Source organism: Gavia stellata, chromosome 4 (assembly GCF_030936135.1).
Source record: "Gavia stellata isolate bGavSte3 chromosome 4, bGavSte3.hap2, whole genome shotgun sequence".
In the NCBI taxonomy this organism is placed as follows: domain Eukaryota; kingdom Metazoa; phylum Chordata; class Aves; order Gaviiformes; family Gaviidae; genus Gavia; species Gavia stellata.
Window position 1 is genome coordinate 30,791,783 of NC_082597.1, and position 24,289 is coordinate 30,816,071.

At 37.6% G+C, this 24,289-nt stretch overlaps 1 protein-coding gene across 1 annotated transcript in view; it reads left to right on the forward strand.

The window, feature by feature from the left end:
- The window catches only part of DOCK4 (dedicator of cytokinesis 4), a 224,539-nt gene that overhangs the window by 79,987 nt on the left and 120,263 nt on the right, over positions 1–24,289 (forward strand). Inside the window, 4 exon segments of the mRNA XM_059817216.1 lie at positions 10,709–10,790; positions 11,399–11,459; positions 13,393–13,525; positions 15,070–15,158. Of these exon segments, the coding sequence (XP_059673199.1) occupies positions 10,709–10,790; positions 11,399–11,459; positions 13,393–13,525; positions 15,070–15,158 (365 nt within the window).

The window sequence follows — 24,289 nt, forward strand, 5'->3', positions numbered from 1 at the left end:
ATCAAGCTGATAATACATTTTCATTACCCAGAAGGCTCACTACTGAGAACCTAAGATGTCTTTCTTCGAAGATATCCCTGTGGCTTCTCTTGAGCAAGAGCTCAAAGATTCAATGTTACTTTAAGCATGTAAGTGGGTTACACTTGAGTTTCAATATCTAGTTTACTTAGGATCAGTGCTCCAGACATCAGTGCTCTAAATGCAGGAGACTAGAATAGTTAAATTCTTTGTTGGTTCTAAACGATGTTGACCACTAGACCACAAAGGAGATGGAGAATAAATATATTTGTGAAGCTGTAGGGTGCATACTCAGTGCAAGGCTACAGAAGTTGTTAAAAAGTACAAGAGAACAATGCTGTATGGATGGCCCTCGGGCTAACGGAGAATATATTGCATGTTGTTGTGAGGAACAGTTTGTTAATTATAGTCATTTGGAACTTCAGGGCAAGTAAAGACAAGTGTTGTAAAGCGTTGTAGCATGGCAGTTATTAATCTGCAGAGGTGGAAGATGGAGAAGAATGTGTGAAGAACTGTATTTCTGTAAAGACCCAAATGACCCAGCTGTCTATCTGTGCGCTTTTATGTGGTACTTACACGTAATCACAAAATTATGGAATGGTTGAGGTTGGAAGGGAACTCCAGTAGTCATCTGATCTAACCCCCTTAGAGCTGGCTGCCTAGGACCATGTCCAGATGGCTTTTAAATGTCTCCAAGGATGGAGACTCTACAACCTCCCTGGTCAACCTGTGCCAGTGCTCAGACACCCTCACAGTAAAGAAATTGTTTCCTTATGCTCAGAGGGAACCTCCTGAGCTTCAGTTTGTGTCCATTGCCTCTTGTCCTGTCACTGGGCACCACTGAAAAGAGCCTGGCTCTGTCCTCTTTGCACCTTCCCTTCAGGTATTTAATATATATATATATATATTACTAAGATCCCCTCTGAGCCTTCTCTTCTCTAGGCTAAACAGTCCCAGCATTCTCAGCCTTTCCCTCCAGTCCCTTAATCATCTTCACGGCCCTTCTTGAACTCTCTCTGGTGTGTTCATGTCTCTTGTACTGAGGAGCCCAGAATGGGACACGGTACTCCAGGTGTGGCGTAACCAGCACTGAGTAGAGGGGGAATGTTCACCACCTTCAACCTGCTGGCAATAATTTGTCTGATGCGGCCCAGGATATCATTGGCCTCCTTTGCCACAAGGGCACGTTGCTGGCTCATGTTCAACTTGGTGTCCACCAGGACCCCCAGGTCCTTTTCTGCCAAGCTGCTTTCCAGTGAGGTGGTCCCCCCAGGTGTACTGGTGCATGGGATTGTTCCTCCCCAGGTGTAGGACTTTGCACTTCCCCTGGTTGAACCTCAGGAGGTTCCTGTCAGCCCATTTGTCCAGCCTGCTGAAGTCCCTCTGGATGGCAGCGTGACCCTCTGGTGTGCCAGGCATTCCTCCCAGCTCTGTGTCATCAGCAAACTTGCTGAGAGTACCCTCTGCCCATGTTGAACAGGATTGTACGTAGTATCGACCCCTGGGGTACACCACTAGTTACTGGCCTCCAACTAGACTTTGTGCCACTGACCACCACTCTCTGGGCCTAGCCATTCAGCCAGTTTTCATGCCACCTTGCTGTCTACTCGTCCAGCCCATACATCAACAGCTTTTCTTGGAGGAACTTACGGGCGACAGTGTCAAAGGCCTTACTGAAGTTCAGGTAGACACTATCCGCTGCTCTCCCTTCATCTACCAGGTCAGTCATTTCATCGTAGAAGTTTATCAAGTTGTTCTGAACTGAAACTTCTTGACCCACCTGCAAATTAATTTCAACTTCTCCATGGTTCTTTTCATAGCATGCTTATCATGCAAGTGCTTCATGCTAGAAATGTTATTTTGGACTTTTTTTGTTGCATACAATGTGTGTGTCTATTGTTCCTTTCCATGTTCTTTCCAGACACTTGATTCTTTATTTTGTTCTAACATCAGAGAAGAGAACAAATTAGGTTTGGGAAAGGGTTGGGAAGGCACTTTAGAACCAGATTTGGAAATAATTTTAGATGGTGCAATGTATTTCAAATACAAAAAGCTGGAGAGAGAGAGGGAGAAAGAATTTTTATATATGTGCATACATGCACGCACATTAGTGTGCATTTATTCAGATTTTCTGCTCCTGTATGTACCATAGCTAATTGTTTGATATTTAAGTCTTGTGTTTCTGAATGTCAGGGAAATTCAGAGGTTTTATTAATAAAGAGAGGGGTTTGTTTCTACCATTAGCTATGAGAATTAATATCATTCTGGGAAAAAAAAGTGTGGGGTTTTTTTCCCAGTTGTTTAAGGATATGCTTTAAATGTATCTCAGACTAGGTTACCTTATCCCAAATGCACAGAATTTCTAGGAGGAGTGAACACTGACTAAAGAGGTAGAGTTCAGACTGGACTTTGTAGTTTTTCAGCAACACAGAATTTCTGTAAAGAAAAAATGTGTGTACATGAAAGCGTGCTCAGTACAATGCTATACCAAATGCTACATACAATCTAGGTGCTCCTTATAATTTCTAATCTATCATTAGGTGATAGGCTACTCTGCCTTTTCCCCTTAAAGTACTTTTTTTTTTTTAATGTGTATAACCTTGACTTCATTAATAATGTTCCTTGGAAATTATTACTCAGATACCTCCACATTATCCATGGATGTTTTTTGTCTTGAAGTAGTCTTGGAATCCTGTCTTTCTCCATGCAAAGTGTCTGCTAGGCAGGGCAGGGATTCGAGCTAAAGGGGCTAGCAGGGTTTCTGGTGAGAGGGAGCAACCCATGGGAACCAGAAGCAATGAACTAGCTCAGGGCTACTTTTCCTTTATAGTATTTCCACAAAAGCATAATCTGCACTTTTACTGGATCACAGCATATGGTAGCTCAGTGTTATTTTCAATTTCTTGTGCGGTGTGCACAAAAATGTCTCCTCTTCCACAGTATTAAAACTGTGCTACAGCAAATTACACAAAATCAATGCATATATATCTATACCTCATAGATGCTGGACAGATGAAGCATCTTGGCTTTTCTGGCTAGCAGACTCTTAAGAGTCCTTCATTCTAGTTTAGTCACTTATTACTCTGTTTTGTCCCTCTTCAGAAACAAGATAAAACAAAACCAGCCTGCTTTTGTTTACTTCCTACTCATTCATGAGGTAGCCCTGATTTTAGCAGGAGGGTTGAAACACCTCGAAGGAAACGTAAAGGTTGCTTTGTCAAGAGAGCAGCCACTGCTCTATTAACAATCCTTTATGCATTTGGAATAAAAATACCTCTTTAGATTCGTAACCTGGTATGTACATTTGTGAATGTGGTTGCTAATTGTTAAAAAAATTTTGTCATCCTTTATATTTATATATATACATATACACACTCAATATATAAGCAGGCTTAATTATTTCATTATTGGCTTTGTTTAAGACAACATACCTGTTAATTTACCCTTGTGGACAAGAATATATTTGATGTGATTGTAATTGAAGTAAATACAGGTTTATAAAAAGCAGCTTAAAAGAGAAGCCTGAAGTTCCAGAAACTTCAAAAGCTTCCCTTCAGAAAATGGGCCTCATTTTTTCCAGTATTCGTTGTGAGCAGAAAGATTTCTACGTGCAGGAATATGGTCAGGACATACATAGTCACTCAGCCGTTTCTTGGCAGGAGCAGTGAAGTAGTAAAAGTCATAGGGCTTCTCCTGCTTGGATCCTAGACGAGGAGAAATTCTGGAGTAGGAGTTGTCAGAGGAGATTAGCAATAAAGTTGTTTCTTGGTCCCAGTCAGACTGGAAATGTGAAGATGTGCCTCAAGTGAATAATATTTTTTGCTTGAGAATACTGACTTGAACTGTCTGCTGTGGAGTTCCTCCACATCAGAGGTAAGAACACTGAAGTGCTGGCCCAGTCAGTATGTCCTATTAATTACATTTTCATTTGTTGTTTTACAAAGCAAAACAGTTCCTAAATAGGCTAAAAGACACACTCACTGTAACTAATAGCCTGATCCATGAAGTATTGAACATACACTAATCAGACATTGGAACTTGAGCCTCATAGGTACCCCATGAGTATTCAGGCTACTTACCTTATTGTGTGAAGAGGATTTTTTTTTTCTTTCCCTGAGTCTGGTTTTGACCTGAAGACTCTGTTCTGGATTTAGAAACTCTTCACAGGAACATGCCATGGCCAATGGGAAATTTCAAAATCAGTGGGTTGGTGTCTTACAAAGATTTCTATAGGTCTGTTCTCTTTCTCCCTTGTACCTATTAATATTTAATTATCTTTTTTAGCTTTCAGATATTGATAGCAAAAATGTATTTTACTTATCCCTCACAAGTAAGTAATTCTTTTGGTAGCTCAGTTTTACATACTTATCAACAGCAATAGTATAAGCAGATATGATTTATGAAGCAGGAGGAATGTGTGTGAAAGGAATGTTTGGCACAGCTGCGTCCTCAAAATGTTTTGGCCTTGTGGTAGTTTCTGTAATAAATGTCTTTTCTACAGATTTATATTACGCATCATTGCCAGGTGATCAAAAGGTTTTGTCCTGGCTTTAAGAGGTTCTAGATGTTTTAATAATACTTCTTTTTACAAATGATTCATTTAATCTGACTTTGTGCAATGCTGTGTAATTTGCTGTCATTAATGAGACATTTTTTGATAAAATGCTCTTTAAATACTTACCGTTCTTTAATTGCAAGAGAATAACATTTTACTTCAGGGTAGTGTTCCAAGTATTTTTTGTGGCGTTGACATTTCAGCAAGCCCACTTGCATTGGCCTGACTGCCCAGACTGTCCTATTCAGCAGTTGTATGGGAGCTGCTGCATGTGAATTTGCAGCTGAATAACTGCATTTGTGGATAAGTAAAATGAGGTAGATATGGTAGGAATGAGTTTCTAAAAAAAGGCACAAGTTTAGCTTAGCAAGAAAATGCTTTTGAAAGGGTTTGGTTTTGTATTTTATGGGGAGACAGAGCCTTTTTTAATCATATCTTTCATATGCCCTCAAATCAACAAGTACAAATCTGTTCTTCCCAGGTGTGAGGGTGTGTTAGAAATTAGTTGTATTTCATGATGTATCTCAGTTCCTCTCATGAATACCCATATTCAATGAAACAAATGTACCTACCTATCTACTGTTTAAAGATTCTTTGTCAAATATCTTCTACTTGCTGTGGTTGGAGTAAGGGTGCTAGCTTATATAGATCTTTGATCTGATCTTGTGTAGATAAATGCTTTTTTAAAGCAGACAAACCAAGCCAAGCAAGAGGAACCTGTGCTATCCATTAGGTCTCTCATATGCATTAACAAATGACCCTCTTATTGTTTGTATTGTAAAAACTGAAAAGTAACAGGAGAAATAATAGTTTTTAATTGCAATAATGAAAGCACTGCAAGGGGTGACCTGTCTTGTAGCTGATGGAGCTTAAATAATTAGTTACATGCAGAAATGAATGCAGTGTTAGAATAGGGGCATGTGCACCAGCCATGGCATATTTGTGACAGATATAGGTAATGATGAGATATATTCAACACTGGTGGTATTCTGGCAGGTTTACAGATCATCTTATCGAGAAGACGTTGCAGTCGCACTGGCTACCCGCAAAAGGCATCTCAGGGTCGGCATAAAAGAATACAGACTTGCCATTTGTGAACCCCCAAATGGTGATGAATACATAGGAGCTCAGGCGTTGTTAGAGGGAGAGGATTTTCTTAAATGCTTTTGTTTCCCTTCGCTTTTACCAATTCCTCCTGCTCTCTTCAAGTTTAATTTCCATCTTTGGGGAAAGATACAGCAAATCTGCTTGTATCCATGCTGTTACCTCAGTCATTGACTAGGATAATAATCAAGACTGTAATTCAGCTTAAAGGATCTGTAGGTCTCTGCACTGATAATGCTGTGCTGCAAAATGTTTATCTGTGGTGACAGACTAAGCTCACTATTACTGAGAGCTCCAGCTTCTGGTGTATGTTGTTTCTTTAGTTGTAAATACCTCTGACAGACTTCAGCATGCTATCTGTCTTTTAAAACTGTATTGTCATCTTTTGGCTCCTGTGGTACCTCATGAAAAAGAATTTAAATTTACTGTTTCCTAAGTAAATTGTTACTCTTTTCAAGAAATGTGTAATGCCACCTTTCAGTTAAAATACAGGTGCAAATATCTAAAATAATGTAGGGTGTGTTCATAAAAACTGGGCTCCAAAAATACTTGAAAATATTTTCCTTCACCTTCCCCCATGTTGTCAGCATGGCTAGGAGACATGAAGATAAGTTTCAATATAATGTCATAATATCATTTTGTTTGATTTATTTTTGTTAGTATTAATGCTTTGATCTTTATCTGAAATTGGCTGGAATGTTATTTTTACAGTACTCATTGTTCCTTTTCTTTCCAGCGTTGCTCATTGCTACTTATTTTACAGTTAGAAATTTGGATATGGTTTTTGTAAGTGCATAACAGAGTTAAAATACAGAGGCTGACTTACTGTGGAACAGCTTGTACTGCTAACTCATGTTGGCACATTTATCATTCGGTTATTCTCTGATTAAGAGTATACTTTTAAGGCTTTATTATCTCTACTTCAGTAACATATGACATGTTGTACCATATTTCTCTGCATTTCACCACTAGGTATGAGGGTAACATTTTGCATCTGATCTTGGTTTTATGAAGTCAATGAACCTTTATCTGTAAATGAAGTCAATTCAGATTCAAGTTCTTAATGAACGTCCATTAACAGTGTTCTGGAATGTGATACGCTTGAGCTGGTGAATTATGTGGCAGTATTCTCTTATTGTGTCTCACTATTTGCTTTAGAAATTACTGTATCCTATATTTAAATAGATATCATTTATAAAGATGTCTAAAAGTGAAGCTATACCGAGAACTATGACTATTTGGTGACATAGCTTTACCACAAGAATATGCCATGTGGTATAAATCCGGCTGGTTCTTATAAATCATAGAACAAGCAATCTGTCTAGACTGCTAACATGTGACTGGTAACATTTTCCTGCTAAAGCTAAGGAAATAGGGGTCACTTAGGAAAACAGAACAGTTTGTGGCCGTGTTTCTTTCAAATGCATGCGTTAAGCCTGCAGATTTGGAACACATTGCTACTTCACTAATACATGGGAAGTTACAGTACAAAAATCCCTTGCTGACCTTCTTAAATTAATCTCGCCAGCATTAGTTATTTCCTTATTTTTAGTGGGAAGACAGCAGAGTTTAAATGTGTACGGCATGTTTAAGTGGCAAGATTGGTGCTCATAAAAAATTCATTGCAGTCTAAACTAGAATCAAATCATCTTAATACAAAGGAAAGGTATTTCTGCTTTGAGGTACTGCTGTGCGTACTTGCTGTATATATGTATGCGCAACTGACTGCTGAGAACTGCTGTGCAGTTAAGATACTAGCCCTAGATTTAACCCTGTGGAGTTTTTGCTGGTGTTTGAAGCCAAGCTTTCACATCTTGGGAATTCTGTCTTTATTTTGTTTTAGAACGGCTGTTTGCTTTCCTCAACCATTTTCTAACCTGCTTGTCTCTATAGAAATTCTTTGAAATGGTATATAAATGCACATGCTCTCTGTACTTAGATATAACATTGCCATTTTTTTTTTCTCATAATCTTACAAGTCTGACTGCTTGCATTTGCTCCCTGGTAATGTTCAAAGATAACCATTTTAATCTGAGCTGTAATTGGTGCTGTGATATGTTTCAAGCAAAAAAATGTATCAAAGTGCTGAACAAGGATTAAGACTTTTATTTTTTTTATTTGTTGTTTTCAGTTTGCTTTTTTCATCGCCACTGGGTCCTATGCTTCAGTCAAACAAAATTTCAAATTCAAATGTGGAAATTACATCTGCATAACCATTACATGTCTGTTGCCATCAGTGCATTTCTTTGTGGCATGACAGAAGTCCTTGGCTTTTAATTGTGTTGTGAATCATAACCTCATGGTCTGTGAGTACAAGCAGAGCTTGAAAATTTCATATCATAGTGGATAGTGAGTAGGAAGCTTTCAAAAGATGTGCCTTTGTTTCTGCAGAACGTAAGCTTCAATAAATACAGAATATACTCCCAGTTAAATTCAGTATTTGCCAGTTCATAGGTAAACTATGAAGATAGGTTATCCACAGCAAGACAGTTTCTTGTTGAATGGTATTTTTCTTTGAACTAACATGTCTAGTGGTTGCTTTAAAGACAAAAAATGCAGTGAAATGTGGTGTGTACATATGTAATACTTTAAAGTAGTTCTACAGACTGAAGATAAGGTGGGGAAATTCAGAATCACCTTGTATTGGTCAAATTTATATTGATGCATACCAATGCACTGCAGGCTTCAGTGCACAGAAGCTCTGTTGTTACTGCTGGAACAGAGACTTTTTTCTTTGTATTCAGTTTTGCATGGTGCCCAACATAATGGGGTCCTAAAGCTTTAGCTGCTTTGGTAGTATAAATAATAATTCTTGCCCAATGTACAATAACTTTGTGTGAGAACTATTAAACAAAGCTCTGCACTTTTTTACTGTATTTTCCAATATTGCAAATGAGCTAAATATAAATGAAATGGCAGAATTATTTTGAAAACCATTTTTAAACCAACAGCAAAATACCAACATGTTTCTCCGTAAAAATATACTCACATAAACAGTTTGTCTTTAAAACTCAATTTTAAAGTTTCCATGGAGACCTAAGCTGCAGAAGTTGGCTGTATCATAAAACATGAATGTTTCTGAGAATATAAGATTTTCATGCACTTTGAGTTATTTGAGTTCAATTCTACTATTCTTAGGTTCTGCCTTTTATGCTGTCTGATTAAAAAAAGCTGCATAGCCAAGGATTGCACAAAGGTTTTCAAATAATCACAATGAAAAGGTCTAAGTGTTTGTAGGTTCAGCTTGGATAGCTGACACATAAGACCTATGTCTGGAGTCTGGAGTTTTTTAAGAAATGTGCTCTTGAGTGTAACGGCATCCTGGGCTGTGTCAACAAGAACATCGCTAGTTGCTTAAGGGAAGCGATCATCCCCTTCTGCTCAGCGTTGGTTAGACCAGACCAGTTTTGGGTCCTCCAGTACAAGACCGATATTAATGAACTGAAGTGAGTTCAGCAGAAGGCCTCACATTGGTTGTGGGCAGGAGCTCCTGCCCTGGGAGGGCAGGCTGAGGCAGTGAGGCTCACTCAGGCTGGAGAAGAAGCTGTTTCAAGGGGAGCCTAAGTCACCTGCCTGTACGTACAAGATCAGCGAGGCATGGTGGGATAATGAGAGACAAGGGATAAAAATTGAAACAAGAGAAAGTCCATCTGGATATAAGGAAAAAATTGAGGACAGTCAGACACTGGAATGGGTTTTCCAGAGTGGCTGTGCGGTCTCTGTAAGTGAAGGTTTTCAAGACCTGACTGGCTAAAGCTCTGAGCAAGCTAATCTGACCTTATAGCTGACCCTGCTTTGAGCAGGAGGTTGGACTTAGAGGCCTTTTGAGGTCCCTTTCAATGTGAATGACTGATTTTGTGAATCATCGATCCAGATTTTCTACAAGGCAAATGCTGGTACAATAAAGATTTAATTAGTCTCTGTAGAGTTGGATCTTATCCAGCATATTCCTAGTGATTTTCCAGCTGTATTTTGAAAAACTGTGGATGGTACAGAGCAGTGGTAAACCATGTTTAGCCTCTGGGGTAAGCAGAAAAGGTCGATATAGCTGAGAAAAACCTAGTTGCACTTGGGAAATTTTGTTTCTGATTTGAGCATTACAGAGCATCCAGACTCAAATTTCTGGCCGGCTGGGGGTGAGAGGGTGAAGAGAAACATATATAACACTTCTGACTTCTTTGCTTTTCCCATCTTCCACATCTCTCACTGCAGAAATATGATTGTTACAGTTCCTATGAGGCTGTATCTTGGAGAAAATTATCCAAAGCATGGGAAGTTTGGTTTTTCATTAACTTCCTATGCATGAATTGCCAAGTTTTCTCAGAGATTATCCATAATGGACCTACTATCAAATAGGAATGTTTCAAAAAGTAATTTCTCTTTCAGTGAGGTCTTACGCCCTCTTCTATTCTGAAATAAGAATTCTCTGCAGATCCCTGCTAGCGGTATTAGTACTTCTATCAGCTGCAGCATGTAACACCCCGCAGCAGGCTGCAAAACAGAATTCCAAAAATGAAATTTGCTCTGCTGGAACTTCCAAGACTCGTACAAGACTGCTAAAATCAGTGTACTCTAGTGAGAGATTTTGATAGAGTTAAGAAGGAAAAATGTTCCCTAGGATCATCTTCCTATCTATGAAAAAGAATATTGGTTGAATATGAGCATGACAATGTTGACATTTGGTTAGCAAGAATCAATACCATTATACTACACATCTAATTTCAGTTCTAGGATAAATGGATTTTATTGCTTGTGTTTCTCTGTGTACTAGGATATACAATATCATTCTTGCAAATTATGATCATTTTTCTATTTTTATATTCAGTTTTTAGTAATTTTTTTAGATGATTAAGTAAATCACCACCCTTCACTAGTCTCTCCCTTTTTTTATTCATACAGCTGAGAATTTTAGAAATGAATTATTTCATTCTGTTATACCTTGAGGAAGGCTACATCTGGAAATAAGATCAAAATGAGATCTACTTTGCTGTAGTGTTGTTCAACATATCTGTCATATTTGTTTTCTTACAGTGAAAGATTTTTTTTAAGACTGAATAGAAATGGTTTGCCAAAATGTCCAGAAAAGCCTGAAAGACACTGTTCTCTCTTTGTGGTGAGTTCTCCCTATTTTCAATCTTTGTTGTGCTGGGTGTTGAAAATAGAAGTTGGATTAAATTGTTGTTCTATGGTTGAATCGAAACTGGTCCCTAAACTTTTACATTGTTATGAACATCAACTCTAAAGGCTGGTTGATGTGTATTGCCGAACTCCCAAGTTGTGTGTTTTCTGGCAGTACGTGGACATCTAAACTTCCACATGGGCATATGTACCAGTCTTTCTCCCTGCAACAAGGACCAGTTAGTTTTCCTCCTTGTGCATTTTACACCCAAAGGACAGTTTATGCAGCACTCTCTGCACTTTCAGAATATTAGGAGTTGCACAAATGCATTGCTGCTGTTCAAGGCACACAGCGAGTCTCTTGTGTCCTCCCACTGATTTTGCTGCATTACAGCATATTCTAGCCCAGGATATTTTAGGACAGTCGTTTTGACTGCATGACCACCAATTTAAAGTGTTAAAGGGATAATTTGTTAATGCTGTATAAATGAACTCACTGTTCATTTATCACTTTCACCGGCAGTGAAAGCAGTGTGTAAAGATCTCTTTAAATGTCACATTTTAATCAGGCGTCAGAAATAATGAGGTTCTGATCTTGCGCAGGATTTGGGTAGCAGTGAACTCAGGAAGGACATCTATATCACTGTGCACATTATCCGAATAGGTAGGTATAATCATCTGTGAGTAGAAACCTTACATTTGTTAGACATATGATAGTAAATAAAAGAAAACAGCTTGGGGTCAGCTTTGGGATTTGTTAGATTAGCTAGTCCTTTGAATAAACTTTTGGAAGAGAAAATGCCTGGGTTTTGATGGAAAAATTGCTTTGGATTTCTCAGCATTGTTTTGTGTTGTTTTTCAAGTGTACTGCTGACTGAGTTTAGATGCAGGATATTTTGTTACTATGTTACTATCACAAAGCAAAATTAAAGTGTCAAATATGAATTGTCATAAGATGATGGAGTTGTCATTGGGGAGTCCATTCTTGTTCCAAAGAGCGTAATTTCAAGCATCCTGTGTTCACAGAAGGACTTGCCTGGAAATTTAATGTACCTAATTAGTATATAATATCTGATGTACATCTGAAACTGTTCAGATTAATTTTGTCTTCTCCCTGACCCCTTTAAAAAGGGGGAGAGGGGAAAAAAGTGGAGGAAGTCTCCTTATAATTGTAATCCCTGATGCTATAAACAGATACCAAGTCCCCTAGAACAAAGTGGAAGAGAAGAAACATGTACATTTGTGTTAGGTATTTATTTTAAGGAGTTATCCTCTGGGCTGTACTGATATGAAACAATAATCATTGGGTCTGCTTCTAACCTCTTGGATATATATTGTTTTATTTGTAAACTGTGTCTGTAGTTGCATCAGTGCAGTACTAAATATAACTTTTCTTCCTATTTTTGAAAGAGAGTTTGGTTCTAACTTGTGCTGAGTTCAGAAACAACTTGTTACAAAGTAAACACTATTCTACAGCTTTGAGGAATAATTTTTCCTTGCATTTTCATGCTGGTTTAGTGTTTCATCAGAATATCAAAATCCTGTGTTTTGGTTTTATTGGCAAGGATTGGGAAAAGGTATGGCAAACTCTGATGTAATGCAAGTATATTTAGTAAGAATAAATGCTTTAAGGAAGAATAAGGAGTAGAATTTTTCCTGTTGTATGGTTTTCAAATATATTCTCAATCTAGTTTATAAATGAACCCCTGAAATATTAAAAAGTTAAAATAAGATTTATATGCTGCATGGTGTGAAAATGAACAATTACTCTTCTAGCTGCTGTGATGAATAGGAATATTTGGAGGAGCCATTGCCCTGCAGCGACTGCAACCATAGGCTTTTCTTGTCAGAGATTAAAATTTGGTGGAAAAGATACATAGCTGCCAGTGCACAATTGAATAAAATGGTTAGAAAGAGGGCAGTTTCAAATGCCAGGACTACAGTGAGAAGATTGATCAATTGTATTTAAATCAAATAGAAAAGGTTAGGAAAAATATTTTGTTTCAAATCTGTTTTCTTTGGCTGCCTTCTTTCTTTCCTTATTGTAAATTGTTCTTCTGCCCTTTGTCATCTTTCCTCCCTGTCTTTCATCTCTACTTGATTTTTCTGCAGCTGGTCGATTATCCCCTTGCTAGGCAGTTGCGTATTCGGAAGCAGCATTTGGTTACTAAATTGTAATGGCTCAATCACAACACCTCTTGTATAAATCTCGAGTAGCAACAACCACAGTAAAATAATTCTTATTGGACAGCAAACGTTGAACACTCTGTCATGTCTGAACTCCAAATTTAATTTGGTGGTGTCATGAGTGTGCTATCACTGGGTATCATAAAGTGTTGTTTAAGTGGAGGTTATAAGAGGATGAGCAGTACCTCTGGTCTGAGACTTTCCACGATCACCACATATTTAGTGGGCTTCCTGTACCATTTGTTATCCTAATGTGGTATAAAGATGGACCAGATTTGCAATGACTACACTTGGCATCATCTACTCAGACCTGTCACCATACTGAGCTGGATTGTTCTCTGCCTCCCTTCTGTGGTTTTGAGAGAGACGGTTCCATGGATTATGTATCAAATATGTATTTTGTTTGGCAGGACGAATGGGAGCTGGAGAAAAGAAAAATGCTTGCAACGTACAATATAGACGGCCCTTTGGCTGTGCAGTCCTCAGTATTGCAGATTTGCTGGCAGGAGATTCAAAGGATGACCTCGTCTTAAAAGTATACATGTAAGGAATGCTTTTTTCTTAATTTTTAGAAGTACCTTAGAATCAGTCTGCATCAGAAGCAGTGGGGTTAAATGCAGTGCAAGTGAAAAGCTTTAGCTCATTCCTGTTCCAAGAAAGTCTAGTAGCTAATTTCTTTTTTTTTTCACAGTTTGGAAATTTTGGCTAGTTCTACAGGTGTGTTTATAAAGTGGGATAATATTAAAAATAAAGGTTATATCCTTTTAGATCTTTGTGTATGTTTCAGCATTTTTCACATCCTTGTAAGAGCTTGTGGAGCTCTCTTTTTATGGCAACATGAAGTGCTTTTAGGACTTGTTTAAACGTCTTGTGCTGCCTAGGCAGCTAGTAGAAGTACTTTATAACTACAGAAAAAAGCAAGCAGAGTATCTTTTTGTGAGATGAAGCAATTATATAACAGGAATGACAAAAGCGTAAAAGGCAGTTAGTGCTGGAGAATGAAAAATCGAAAATAGATTTTAAAATGAATCGTTGATTAAATAGTGAATTTTGGCTGACAGTAATTAGAAGAAAGTTCAATTTTCTAGTTGTAGCAATACAGTGCATGTAATTTCCTGCTGATCTTGGACATTATAGCAAGAACTGTTTTGTGGAGTGGTCTATTCTAAGTACACAAACCCGGGACACATATGGTTGTGCACATGAGGAAGTTCTGCCCCTCCCAGGGTTAGCACTCAGATCTTGAAGGTGTGGAAGTATTTCAGGCAGCCTTTCTCCTCTCCTCTGTACCTCTCTGTGCTGAATTAGAGCTGTTGGAATCAGTGCTGCAGAAGAGGTATTTGGTGTGACAGTAGACATGTGGGCTGGCTCTTATTTAGACTCCCAGGATGTTGAAGTCAAATAAGCGGTTGCTGTTGGTTAACAAATTGTTAGATTTGTCTGCCTATTATATTCTATTTTTAAAATAAATCTTGCCTATTTGTTTTAGAATAACAAAAACAATGAAAGAAACATTGCTCAAAACCATGATTTGATGCTAAGACTAACTCCAGTCTAAACCATGAAAAGTGATCATTAGAACATGGCCAGTTTTTCCTTATGGAAAAGCAGCTATTTTCTAAATGTATACTGAAATGTAATTTGCTGTTTCACTGACTAGCTCCAAAAGATCACATCCTGTTTTAAATAATTTTGAAGTGTACATCACAGATTTTTCTGTCTGCTAAGACCAACTCTAAGTCCTGTGTCTTCTCTTGAATGTCGGAAGATAGATTTCTGTGTGGTTTGTCACTAAAGGATAGACCTACACAGATGATCAACTTGGTCACAGCTAAGTTCCTGAGTATAATTGCTCATATCTTTCTCCCACCCTTTGCCACACAAAGCAGGTATTTCCATGGTGCCTTTCTCAAATGGTAAGAGCATTGTCACCCTTTCCATTGAGACAGGCAGTTTCATGGGGTTTTATTATCTCTTATGTTATTAGTTTTGTGAACAAAAGAGGATTTGTTTAGAGGTATGTGGTGAAGCTGGTCTGGAAAACTTGTGTTCCTGTTTCAGAGTTAAGAAAGTTATAACTTTTCTAGGTGCAACACAGAGAGTGACTGGTATCAGATCCATGAAAATATCATTAAAAAGCTGAATGCACGTTACAACTTGACAGGCTCAAATGCAGGTAAGTTGCCACATTTCTGTTGGCATTCTTAGGGTTTTCTTAGTTTGCAAATGAAGTGGCTCTATTTTAGAAGGACTAATGTCTAGGAAAGAAATATTTTTTCACATAGACAAAAATACTCCTGTTAGGTGAAATTGTATGGTATTGCCATTCATGTGCATATGTAGAAAAAGTCACTGAATTTTTTTCAAGGAGCTATGTAATTTTATTCTGTGCTGAGGAGCTAGTTTGCTGTAGAGTTCAGTTCACATGTAGAGCTGATAAAATTACTGATTGGTGTTGCTTGACATTTCTGCTTCACTTTTTCATCAGGGATATAAAATTTGCCATTGACATTGTATATTAATTAAACTTCAGAAAAAAATTAAATGGGAACTACCAGTGCGCTCTGCATTCCTATTGGCCAGCTGAACAAGATGCAGAGTTGATATTTAAGAACTTAGCAATAGTCCTCCATAGTTAACTATATGTCACTGTAACTGTCATCAAAATAAATTTGGGTGTGAGACTTAAGAAATGGGAGACAACTGACCTTTGTTATTATGAAATGGTGATTTAGCCCATAGGAGATGTTGGATTTGCTTTTTTGGGGGTTTTTTTTAATACCAACTTGTTAACTTTTTCTGAATGCTGTCATCCAGGGTTGCAGTCAAACTTGAAATGGAACCTGAAATGGAAGCTTATGAGTCTATTGTCCTTGTATTCAAGTATTTTTTTGTCCCTGTGAAATGTTAATTAGTTGAAATATGACTATAGAAAAATCTTATATGACCTCATTTTCCAGGTTGTTCTGTAATTGTAATCCCTTTCATGTAGCAGACTTCATGCTCCTTTAACTTGATTTCAAGTATAAAGATTATATTGAAAATGTACGTTCAACAACCTTTAGTGTTACTTATCAAGACTGAAGTTATATATTTAACCATTTCTAATACTATTATTTTCTTATATAGAGTCTAGTATATATGTTTTAGGTTTAGAATATTATGCATCTTATTGGACAATAAATATAAAAATCATGTAGTGAAAATACAAGAGCACATTACTGAGTGAGTATAATGTTGGGCTTCTTAAATATGTTAACCATATTCATGAAGAACAACGTACTCTTGGTCATTCTGACTGTCCATGCAATACCTGCTTACTCTGTGATACATCGCTTGTCTTATTCCGTTCTCATGAAATAAGAGTTCACAGTTAAATACCCAGTTGCCTTAGGAGACATTGGGTAAATTTGAATACTCTTAATTTTGTGAATATTCAACATGAAAGACATGTGGGACATGAATTTTTTTCCAGGTTACAGGGGGCTGAAAACTAAAGCTAGCACATTGAAGATCAGTTACATTTTGAAATGTGTTGTCAGGGGGAGTGAGGCAGACAGAAGAGCAGCACAGAATTCCAGTAGCGCATGTGAAGGTTGAGAGGGAAAGAGGAAGTGAGCAGTAATGCCACTTTAAGTACTGAGCAACCAAAAGATAAATTATATTGCACATATGAAATTTGTTCCTCTGCAACTGCTTAGCAGCCTGAAAAAGCCTTTGCAAGGCTTTAGCAATACGTTGAGATACTTCTGCTGACACCTCATGGAAACTATTGTTGTTACACTAGTTTGTGTTTTTCCTTTGCTGTCTTTTTCTCTAATGGTGTTGAATGGCTGGTTTTGAAGCCTCATTAGCCTTGTCTGCCCACCTTATAGTTGTCAAAAAAGGAGAAAATCTTGGCATTACAAGAGGCATGTTGTAGGTATGAACCAAATATAAGAAAACTTGAATTTTTGGTTTATATCGCACTTGCCCTTTTTTAAAATCATGTTTTTAGTCTTTCTAAGACTTAAGAAAGGAAACATAGTAAACAAACAACAGCAAAGATGCTTCAGACTATTGTCTATCCTCTAGGCTTGTTCCCTTTTCAGATTCTGTCCTGTACGGTTTCTTTCAGCTCAGGAGATTTTCACACAAAGTCTTGAGTTTCCACAAATTGTTATGTTCCACTGCTGAAATAGTTTATCAGATAATTCATAATACTCTTCAGGAAAAAAATGTTCTTCCAGTTTTCTGGGGAAAACGGAAAAGGAACTCAAAACATACTTTCAGCGTCTTGCATGTAAAACACATCTTGCTAGAATATAGCATTTATATTTAGCATTCAAACCCCTACTCCCCAAAAAAGTACCTTTTCTACTTCAACTCGTGACAATTCTTAAGTACAGAGTCCTCTTGCATCTTATTCTCAGCTTGTGTCTAAAAAAGATCAAATAAAGACAAACGACTGTCACTTCTTAATACAGCCCAGAAAGGAGCAGGGGACAGATGTTCATCCCCTTTCCTCTTCTCTGTGGATACAGGAATGGAAGGACTCAGTCTCAGGGATAATTTAGCATCATTTGCTGAAGTGGGAACTGGCATGTGTTTTCTGCATGAATTTCCAGCATAACAAAGGCTAGAGTAGCAGGTAGTGGATCAAATTCCCATTCACCACTAGTCTTTGTAGCTGGTGTCAGGTATCTGTTTACTGGAAGATACCTGGTTGCCTAGTGTAGGAGCTCAAACCATTAATGCAAAGGTCAAATTGTACAGCCTTTGCTGCGTTTAGTAGCATTGTTATTTCTTACATTGAGTTTGTAGTATTTGTAGAATAAGTACTATTAGATCTAGATGATTTCTTAATTGTTAAGCAAACCAGGTTTCAGTAATATCTGGAGTGGAGCTGGCTATAAAAACTTTTTCCTATATTATTTTTTCTTAGAATTAGAAGCTAGTTACTTAGTTTTAAAATGCAAAAATCTGTGGAAAAATGAATACTCCTGCATAAAGATTGCACCTACTTACGTCAGTCTTACAAGGAAAATAACACATTTCTATTCCTGAAGGACCAGAGATCAGTGAAATGTATACCACAGAAATAGAAAACAGTTACTGGCTTATCTCAAACCGTATAAAATCCTCCTTTAGCCCCTTATAGTATGTTTTAGATAGTGAAGCCTAGCCAAAGTCATTGCTTTCATATCAAAGCTTGGGCTTCTGTCAAATGTCAAAATCCCTTTTTAGGGTTTGCAGTGTGGGTCATAGTTGCAGATCTTATTCTTTGGGTGAGACCGTGAAACTATACTCTCGACCTTTCTTGGGACTACAATAAACAAATTGTATTGGATGCGGGCTGCTTTTCTCTTTAATAAAGCAGGCACTAATGCACAAATTGCCTTGTAAACTGTTATTGATCATATAATAGCTGCTTCATTTGCCTACAGAATTACTGTGCCATGAGTGAACCTGTTGATTTTTAAAATGGTTTCAAGTGCATTTTAGGACAAGGGGCAAGAGAACAAGGCCAAATCTGGTTGTCATTAAACACAGTTTTATACAAAAATAAATAAATAAAAATCAGAGAATGCAACTCCAATTGTACGTAATTATGCAGAATCATGGTTTTCTTTTTTCTTCTGATTTTTTGTATGAATTTATCATGTGCAACTTTATATTCTTGCCTATGATGCTACTTTTTTTTTCCCCTCCGATTCTTTAGACTTTCAAAAATTGAAATGTAATTTTTTTAATACAGTATATGATGATGGAAGGAATGTCTAGTAATTGGAGCAGTCTTTTATGTCTAGTGTTTGGAGCAGTCCTTTAGGCTTTGAAGGTAGAGGGTTCTTGTCCACAAAAATCACCCACTTAGGAATGAGCAAGTTACACAGTTAAACAGTGATGGTTCTTACTGTAATCCCTACTTAAACACCATCAGCATCTTCAGAGTACCTCCTTAGGCACAAGATCTTCCTGTAGGTGCCTAAAGCTAAGGTAGCTTTCATTTCTGCTACTGCTTGAAGTTGACAACAGGTGGGTAGCTGGGTGTACCCAGGACACTTGCACCATCAGGATAGGGGTGGGCTAGATTTAGCTCCTGAGCATGAGGCTGAAAAAAAATGGTGGAGATGACTGCTGTGACTCTTGTGCCCATGCTGTTTCAGGGAATATATAAATATATTTATAAATATGGGTTTACACTAGAAATTACTTACTCCAGTGTTTGAGACATTCTTCAAAGACAGAAAATGTCTTCGTTCACACTCTGATTTGGAAAAGAATTTTCAGTCTGTCTCACGTGTCCCAGATGAGCACGCTAATCACTTGGCTTCTCAGACTTCCCTGCAGCAACTATTCAACTTTGTATACAATCAGAAAATATTCATTATGCCATGGGGAAAGTGAAAGTGGATCTAAAGGCTGCCAAGAAGCACATGATTTTCCTAACTGTGATCTGTATTCATGTCCTATACAGGAGAGATTTAAACCTTGGTCTCGTGTTACATATGAACATTCTCCTCAATGAGTTATCTTATAAAAAGCATATTAAAAAATTGATGAAAAATGCACTACAACTTCCTCTTTCTTTGCCCTCCTTTGAGACAAAAGAATGGATAGCTTAGTTTTAGTCTGGATCCACATCCAAGCTTTAGACTCTTGCGTGGATTGCACAAAAATAGCGAATGTAGTGGGAAGGTCTTTTCTGTGCCATTATCTTGGAATGCTCTGATGAACTAGACAAGAGTGATGTAACCTAATTGTATGTTTACTGAATGCAGTGTGATGTATTCTGTGGTAGCAATACCAAACCTACATTGCAACTCCACTGGAAACACTGTTAATTATACATTAACTTTAATTGATGGGAGGGCCTTAAGCTTTAGAGGAAACACATTCAAAATGGTGGGATTTCTCTTGCCACTCTTGACTCGAGCCGTATTCCTTTTTTTTTTAATATGGTGTCAGTGTTAATTTCTTAGCTGTTGCATAGGGAGCCAAATACAGCTCTTGAAAAATCTACATAAATCATATCCTTTTGCATACAGTTTAGGTCATAAAAAGAAAAAAATCAGAAATTACTATATTGTGTCTGGTAGTTGGCAGGAGCATGAATTTTTAAATATGGTGGAGGCAAGACCTGAATTGGGAGGCTGTATTTAAGACAGATCCAGGGTGTGGTTTGATTTGTAAAAGATTGTCTTAAGTCCGTCAACCAGAAACTGTTAATTTCTTTCTTCAAAAGAGAAAGATGCACAAGTAGGTTTTTCAAATAGTTTACTGTCTGTAATAAATTCAACCTTCTTTTCATGTACCTGTGCAAAAATCTGCAGGCGGGGGGTCATCCAAAGTGATGCTGCCTGACAAAAGGAGACTGGTCAATAAATGGGCAACTGCATAATTCACTGATTGAAGCATGGAGGACTCGAAGCCCATATTGTTGACCAATGTTTGCTAAGAATCCCATCATGAGGAAGGACAAACTGTCATCTTAGGGATAAAAGCTTTTCATCAAATCATATAGTAAGTTAGGTTGGAAGGGTCCTCAGGAGGTTATGTGGTCCATCGCCAGTTCAAAGAGAAACCAACTTCAAAGTGGGATCTAACTTTTTTGAAGTTCAGTGAGGGTGCTCATTCAAAGGCAAATTTCATTACACTGCTATCATTTTAATTAAACCAGGCCAAAGTAAGTTTCATAAAGCAAACATCCTTAGTTTTAGGGAACTATTGTTACTTTATATGTGGGATTTTTGCCCAGCATACATGTCAATTGGTACAAAATCTCGGTCTAGCTCAGTGGTTGTATAAGACTCGGTCAGAGAAGGCATGAGATAGACCAGCCCAATGCATGAACTCATCTGACAAGATGCAAGTTCTGAGACAGGTATGGCAATGGAGGCAGTTGGACAGAAACAGTGGTACATACTTTGGGGCAGTATATGTCTTCCCACACCTATTTACCTGCATTCAACAGCCTCTTCGCACTCTAATAATATCTTTTCTCTATAGTTACCATCAAACACTGAGAAATTAAAACAAGAGGTGGAAAGCCATATACTTCGGCTGTTTCATCTCCTATTTCACAAAAGTAAGCTTTGGCTTACAAATTCCTTCATTCAGAGGGGGAATCCTGTTAGAGTCATTATTTACCTTGCAGCGGAGAAACTGCAGAGGCCCCATGACATGATATAACTGAGGAGCATAATTTTTCCACACTTTGTGTGATGAAAAGCAACAAGAGATCAAATACAGCAGGGAATTGGTAGCTCAGTATAAGTTTACAGAGCGCAGTATTTCTAGGAAAAAGAGTTGTGGTAACTTACAGTATTTTCTAGGTACAACAAGCAGTGTGACTGCATGACACTACCTCAGCAGTTCAGTGTTACCCCACTCGGAGTTGTTGCAAGGAGAACTTCTTCCTGTGAATCAGTGTGAGAAATGATGGGTGGGAAACAAGATGTGAATTCCTTGCTGGGAGCAACTCTAGCTGTGGGCCAAAAAAAGGCGGTGTAGGCTCACAGTGGTGACATGAATGGAGCAGCGGCTCGTGGAAGATGAGGAGGAATGAGAGGAGGAGTGCTAACATACTTGAAGAGAAGATAGAACAGAACAAAGTGTGTAACTTTTGGGTAACTCCTGGGCACATGATTAATCACATCAAACTACCTCCTGCATCTGTGCTCAGCTAAGAAGAGAAGATCTCTGGTGTTTGTCTGTTCTCAGCAGGGTTCACAGATGTGTCAGTGGTGCTCTGAAATGTATGTTGTATCTACACATCACTAACATTTAAACAGCAAGTGCATTTGTTTAATTACTCTAGTTCTGTGACATTTTATTAATCTGTCAGGTTTAATCTTTGTAACGTATTGTGACAAGGAGATTGTGTATTCCGTTTTAATGTGTTTAAGAATTAGTTGTCACTGAAGGCTGCTATTTGAAATACGTTTAAAATAAGAATAGTGCTCATATGTGCTTCACTAAGTATACAGTGAATTAAGACATTCCTTTTTGTTCTCAACAAATGCTAAAGCTGAAACATTAAATATATAGAGAATTTTGCACATAAATTGTTGTTCAAGATAATTTGGCCCTGAATGACAACTTTGACATATAAAAAAGCCAGGTTTAGAGCAGGTTTTTAGACAAGGATTTGTAAAACTTCACTTTTTCAAGTACTTTTTACAGGGTGGGTGATATTGTTCAGCAATCTAATGTTAAACCCTTTTCCCAAATTCAGGAGTAACCAAATCTTTAAAATTTGTAGCCTAATCTAGCATGTAATATTAATTATGGTAGTTTGGGGAAAAGATATTAATCCTTGAAGGTGGCAGACTTACAGTCCAGTCAGATGTAATTTTGTACTTTCTTACAGCAGTTCAAGCTTGTGTTGCTGTCTGTGAAAGTTCTGGCTTTACCATAAGGACTTCAAAAATCAAGTTCAAGGTAGATTTTTGGTGTAGTTATCTGGAAGTGTCCTTCATATAGCATGACCTGTAGACTGTGCTGGAGATGAGGGCTCTAATAAAGTTAAATTCATACTGTGCTCTTGGGTGTTTCTAAAAGACTTGTTTTTAGAGAAGAGTGAAAAATGTGCCATTGTGATACTGTCAGGGGCATCTTATATCCAGTAGAAGCTAATGACTTGCTGTTCATCTCAGTACTGCAGTTAAGCATGTGATTGAAACGGCACCCAATTCAAACCCTGAAATTCCTACCTAAGGCTATGTAATGAGAATAGCTGGCTCATATTTCTATCTTGGAGTTAGGTTATGTCTTAGCAGTGAGGTTTTTATAAGCCTTTTCCAAAAATTCTGCTTGTTTCTATTAAATAGTGTTGTTGACTTCCTTTACTTTATCTACTGAAAGAATAAAAAGTCTTAAAACTACTTCAAATGATAAATTACAGAACATATAGATGCATGATTTTAGCTCGTTCAAGGGTTATATTTACAAATTCATTAGAAATGTTACCTGGGCTTTTATGGTGGTGGACATATGTTTTTTAACATTTTCTTTAGGTCACAGTTAAATGTTGACTGTTTCTTTATTTAAAATAAGACACATAATTGGGATGCAAGTAGCTAAATTTCTGTTACAATGGTGTGAAAGCTGTTTGCATGGTAGAGCTGTACTTCATGAAGGAGGTAATAACAGGTGTTTCCCTGGAACCTTTTGTCTGTTATTTGCACTAGAAGCAATATAAAAACACTTATAATTGTAAAGTTGTTTATTTTGTGCACTGCCAAATAGTCTAGTTAACGAAACAATATGGAAAAGTATCATATTAAAAATTTTTGAGCAAGATGATTTGCCTTTGCAGTATAACAATGTAGTGTGGAAATGGGTATTGACATGCTGTCTGTGTTGTTAATAGAAAAGGGCATCAATGGGCATACTACAGTAAGAATTGGAGAAATTATTGCCAAGATCTTTATTGTCTGTATAAGGAGGTTAGACTAGATGCTTATAATAGTCACTTAGCCTTCCAGTCCTTTAACCTTCATCCTGTGGTGATTCTGGCAAGAAATACTTAAGGCTCTACCATCTCCCCTGCAGAGAAATTCCAAGCCAGTTTTCTTGTGATAATATAATGCCATTTGCATTTAAGTGTTTATGTTCCATGTGAACAAGGAAAAAAAACCCCAACTTTCCACACTTGGGGGAATTTCTGACAAAAGCCTTAGGTACAAGAGCTCATTTAATTCATGAGCTCCAAGAAAGTTGTCAATATTTTGCAAAGGCTGTTTTTCTGCATTCTTTTTTACTGAGCTAAAAACCAGAATTTAAAGCTGCAGAAAAGAGAAAGATCTTGGAGTTTTCTTTGATAATTCAAAGTAATCACAATCAAGGCTTCAACAAGGCCAGTGAGAATTGAATCTACCTCTCCTTTTTCTTCTCTCTGTTTCCAGAGTGTTATTTGTGGGATTTATTATATAGGTTTTGCTACGGCCAAGTTGCATCAGATTTACACAATTATTTTTCCCAGGTCATATTAAATCAATAAATCATTTGTGTGCCAATAACAATGTGGCAATCTGCTAGTTTTACCTTTGCAGTGGTGATTTTGACACTTTAAATACTGCCAGAAATGGGAACACCTGTATGCTTTCAGAGTACTTTTAACACCCTTATGCAGCTTTATTTGGATAGATGCCTTATTTTATTACCTTTCTTAAAATACAAACAGTGCTGAATAGCGTTCTGTCCAAGTTTTTTTTTTTCTATCAGCTTCCTGAGCAGCTGCTAGGCATTTTCTTCTTAATATGATCTAGGATTCTCTGCTGCCAGTAGATAGAAGCTGAATGTAAATGCTTTCCCCTCCCCCCA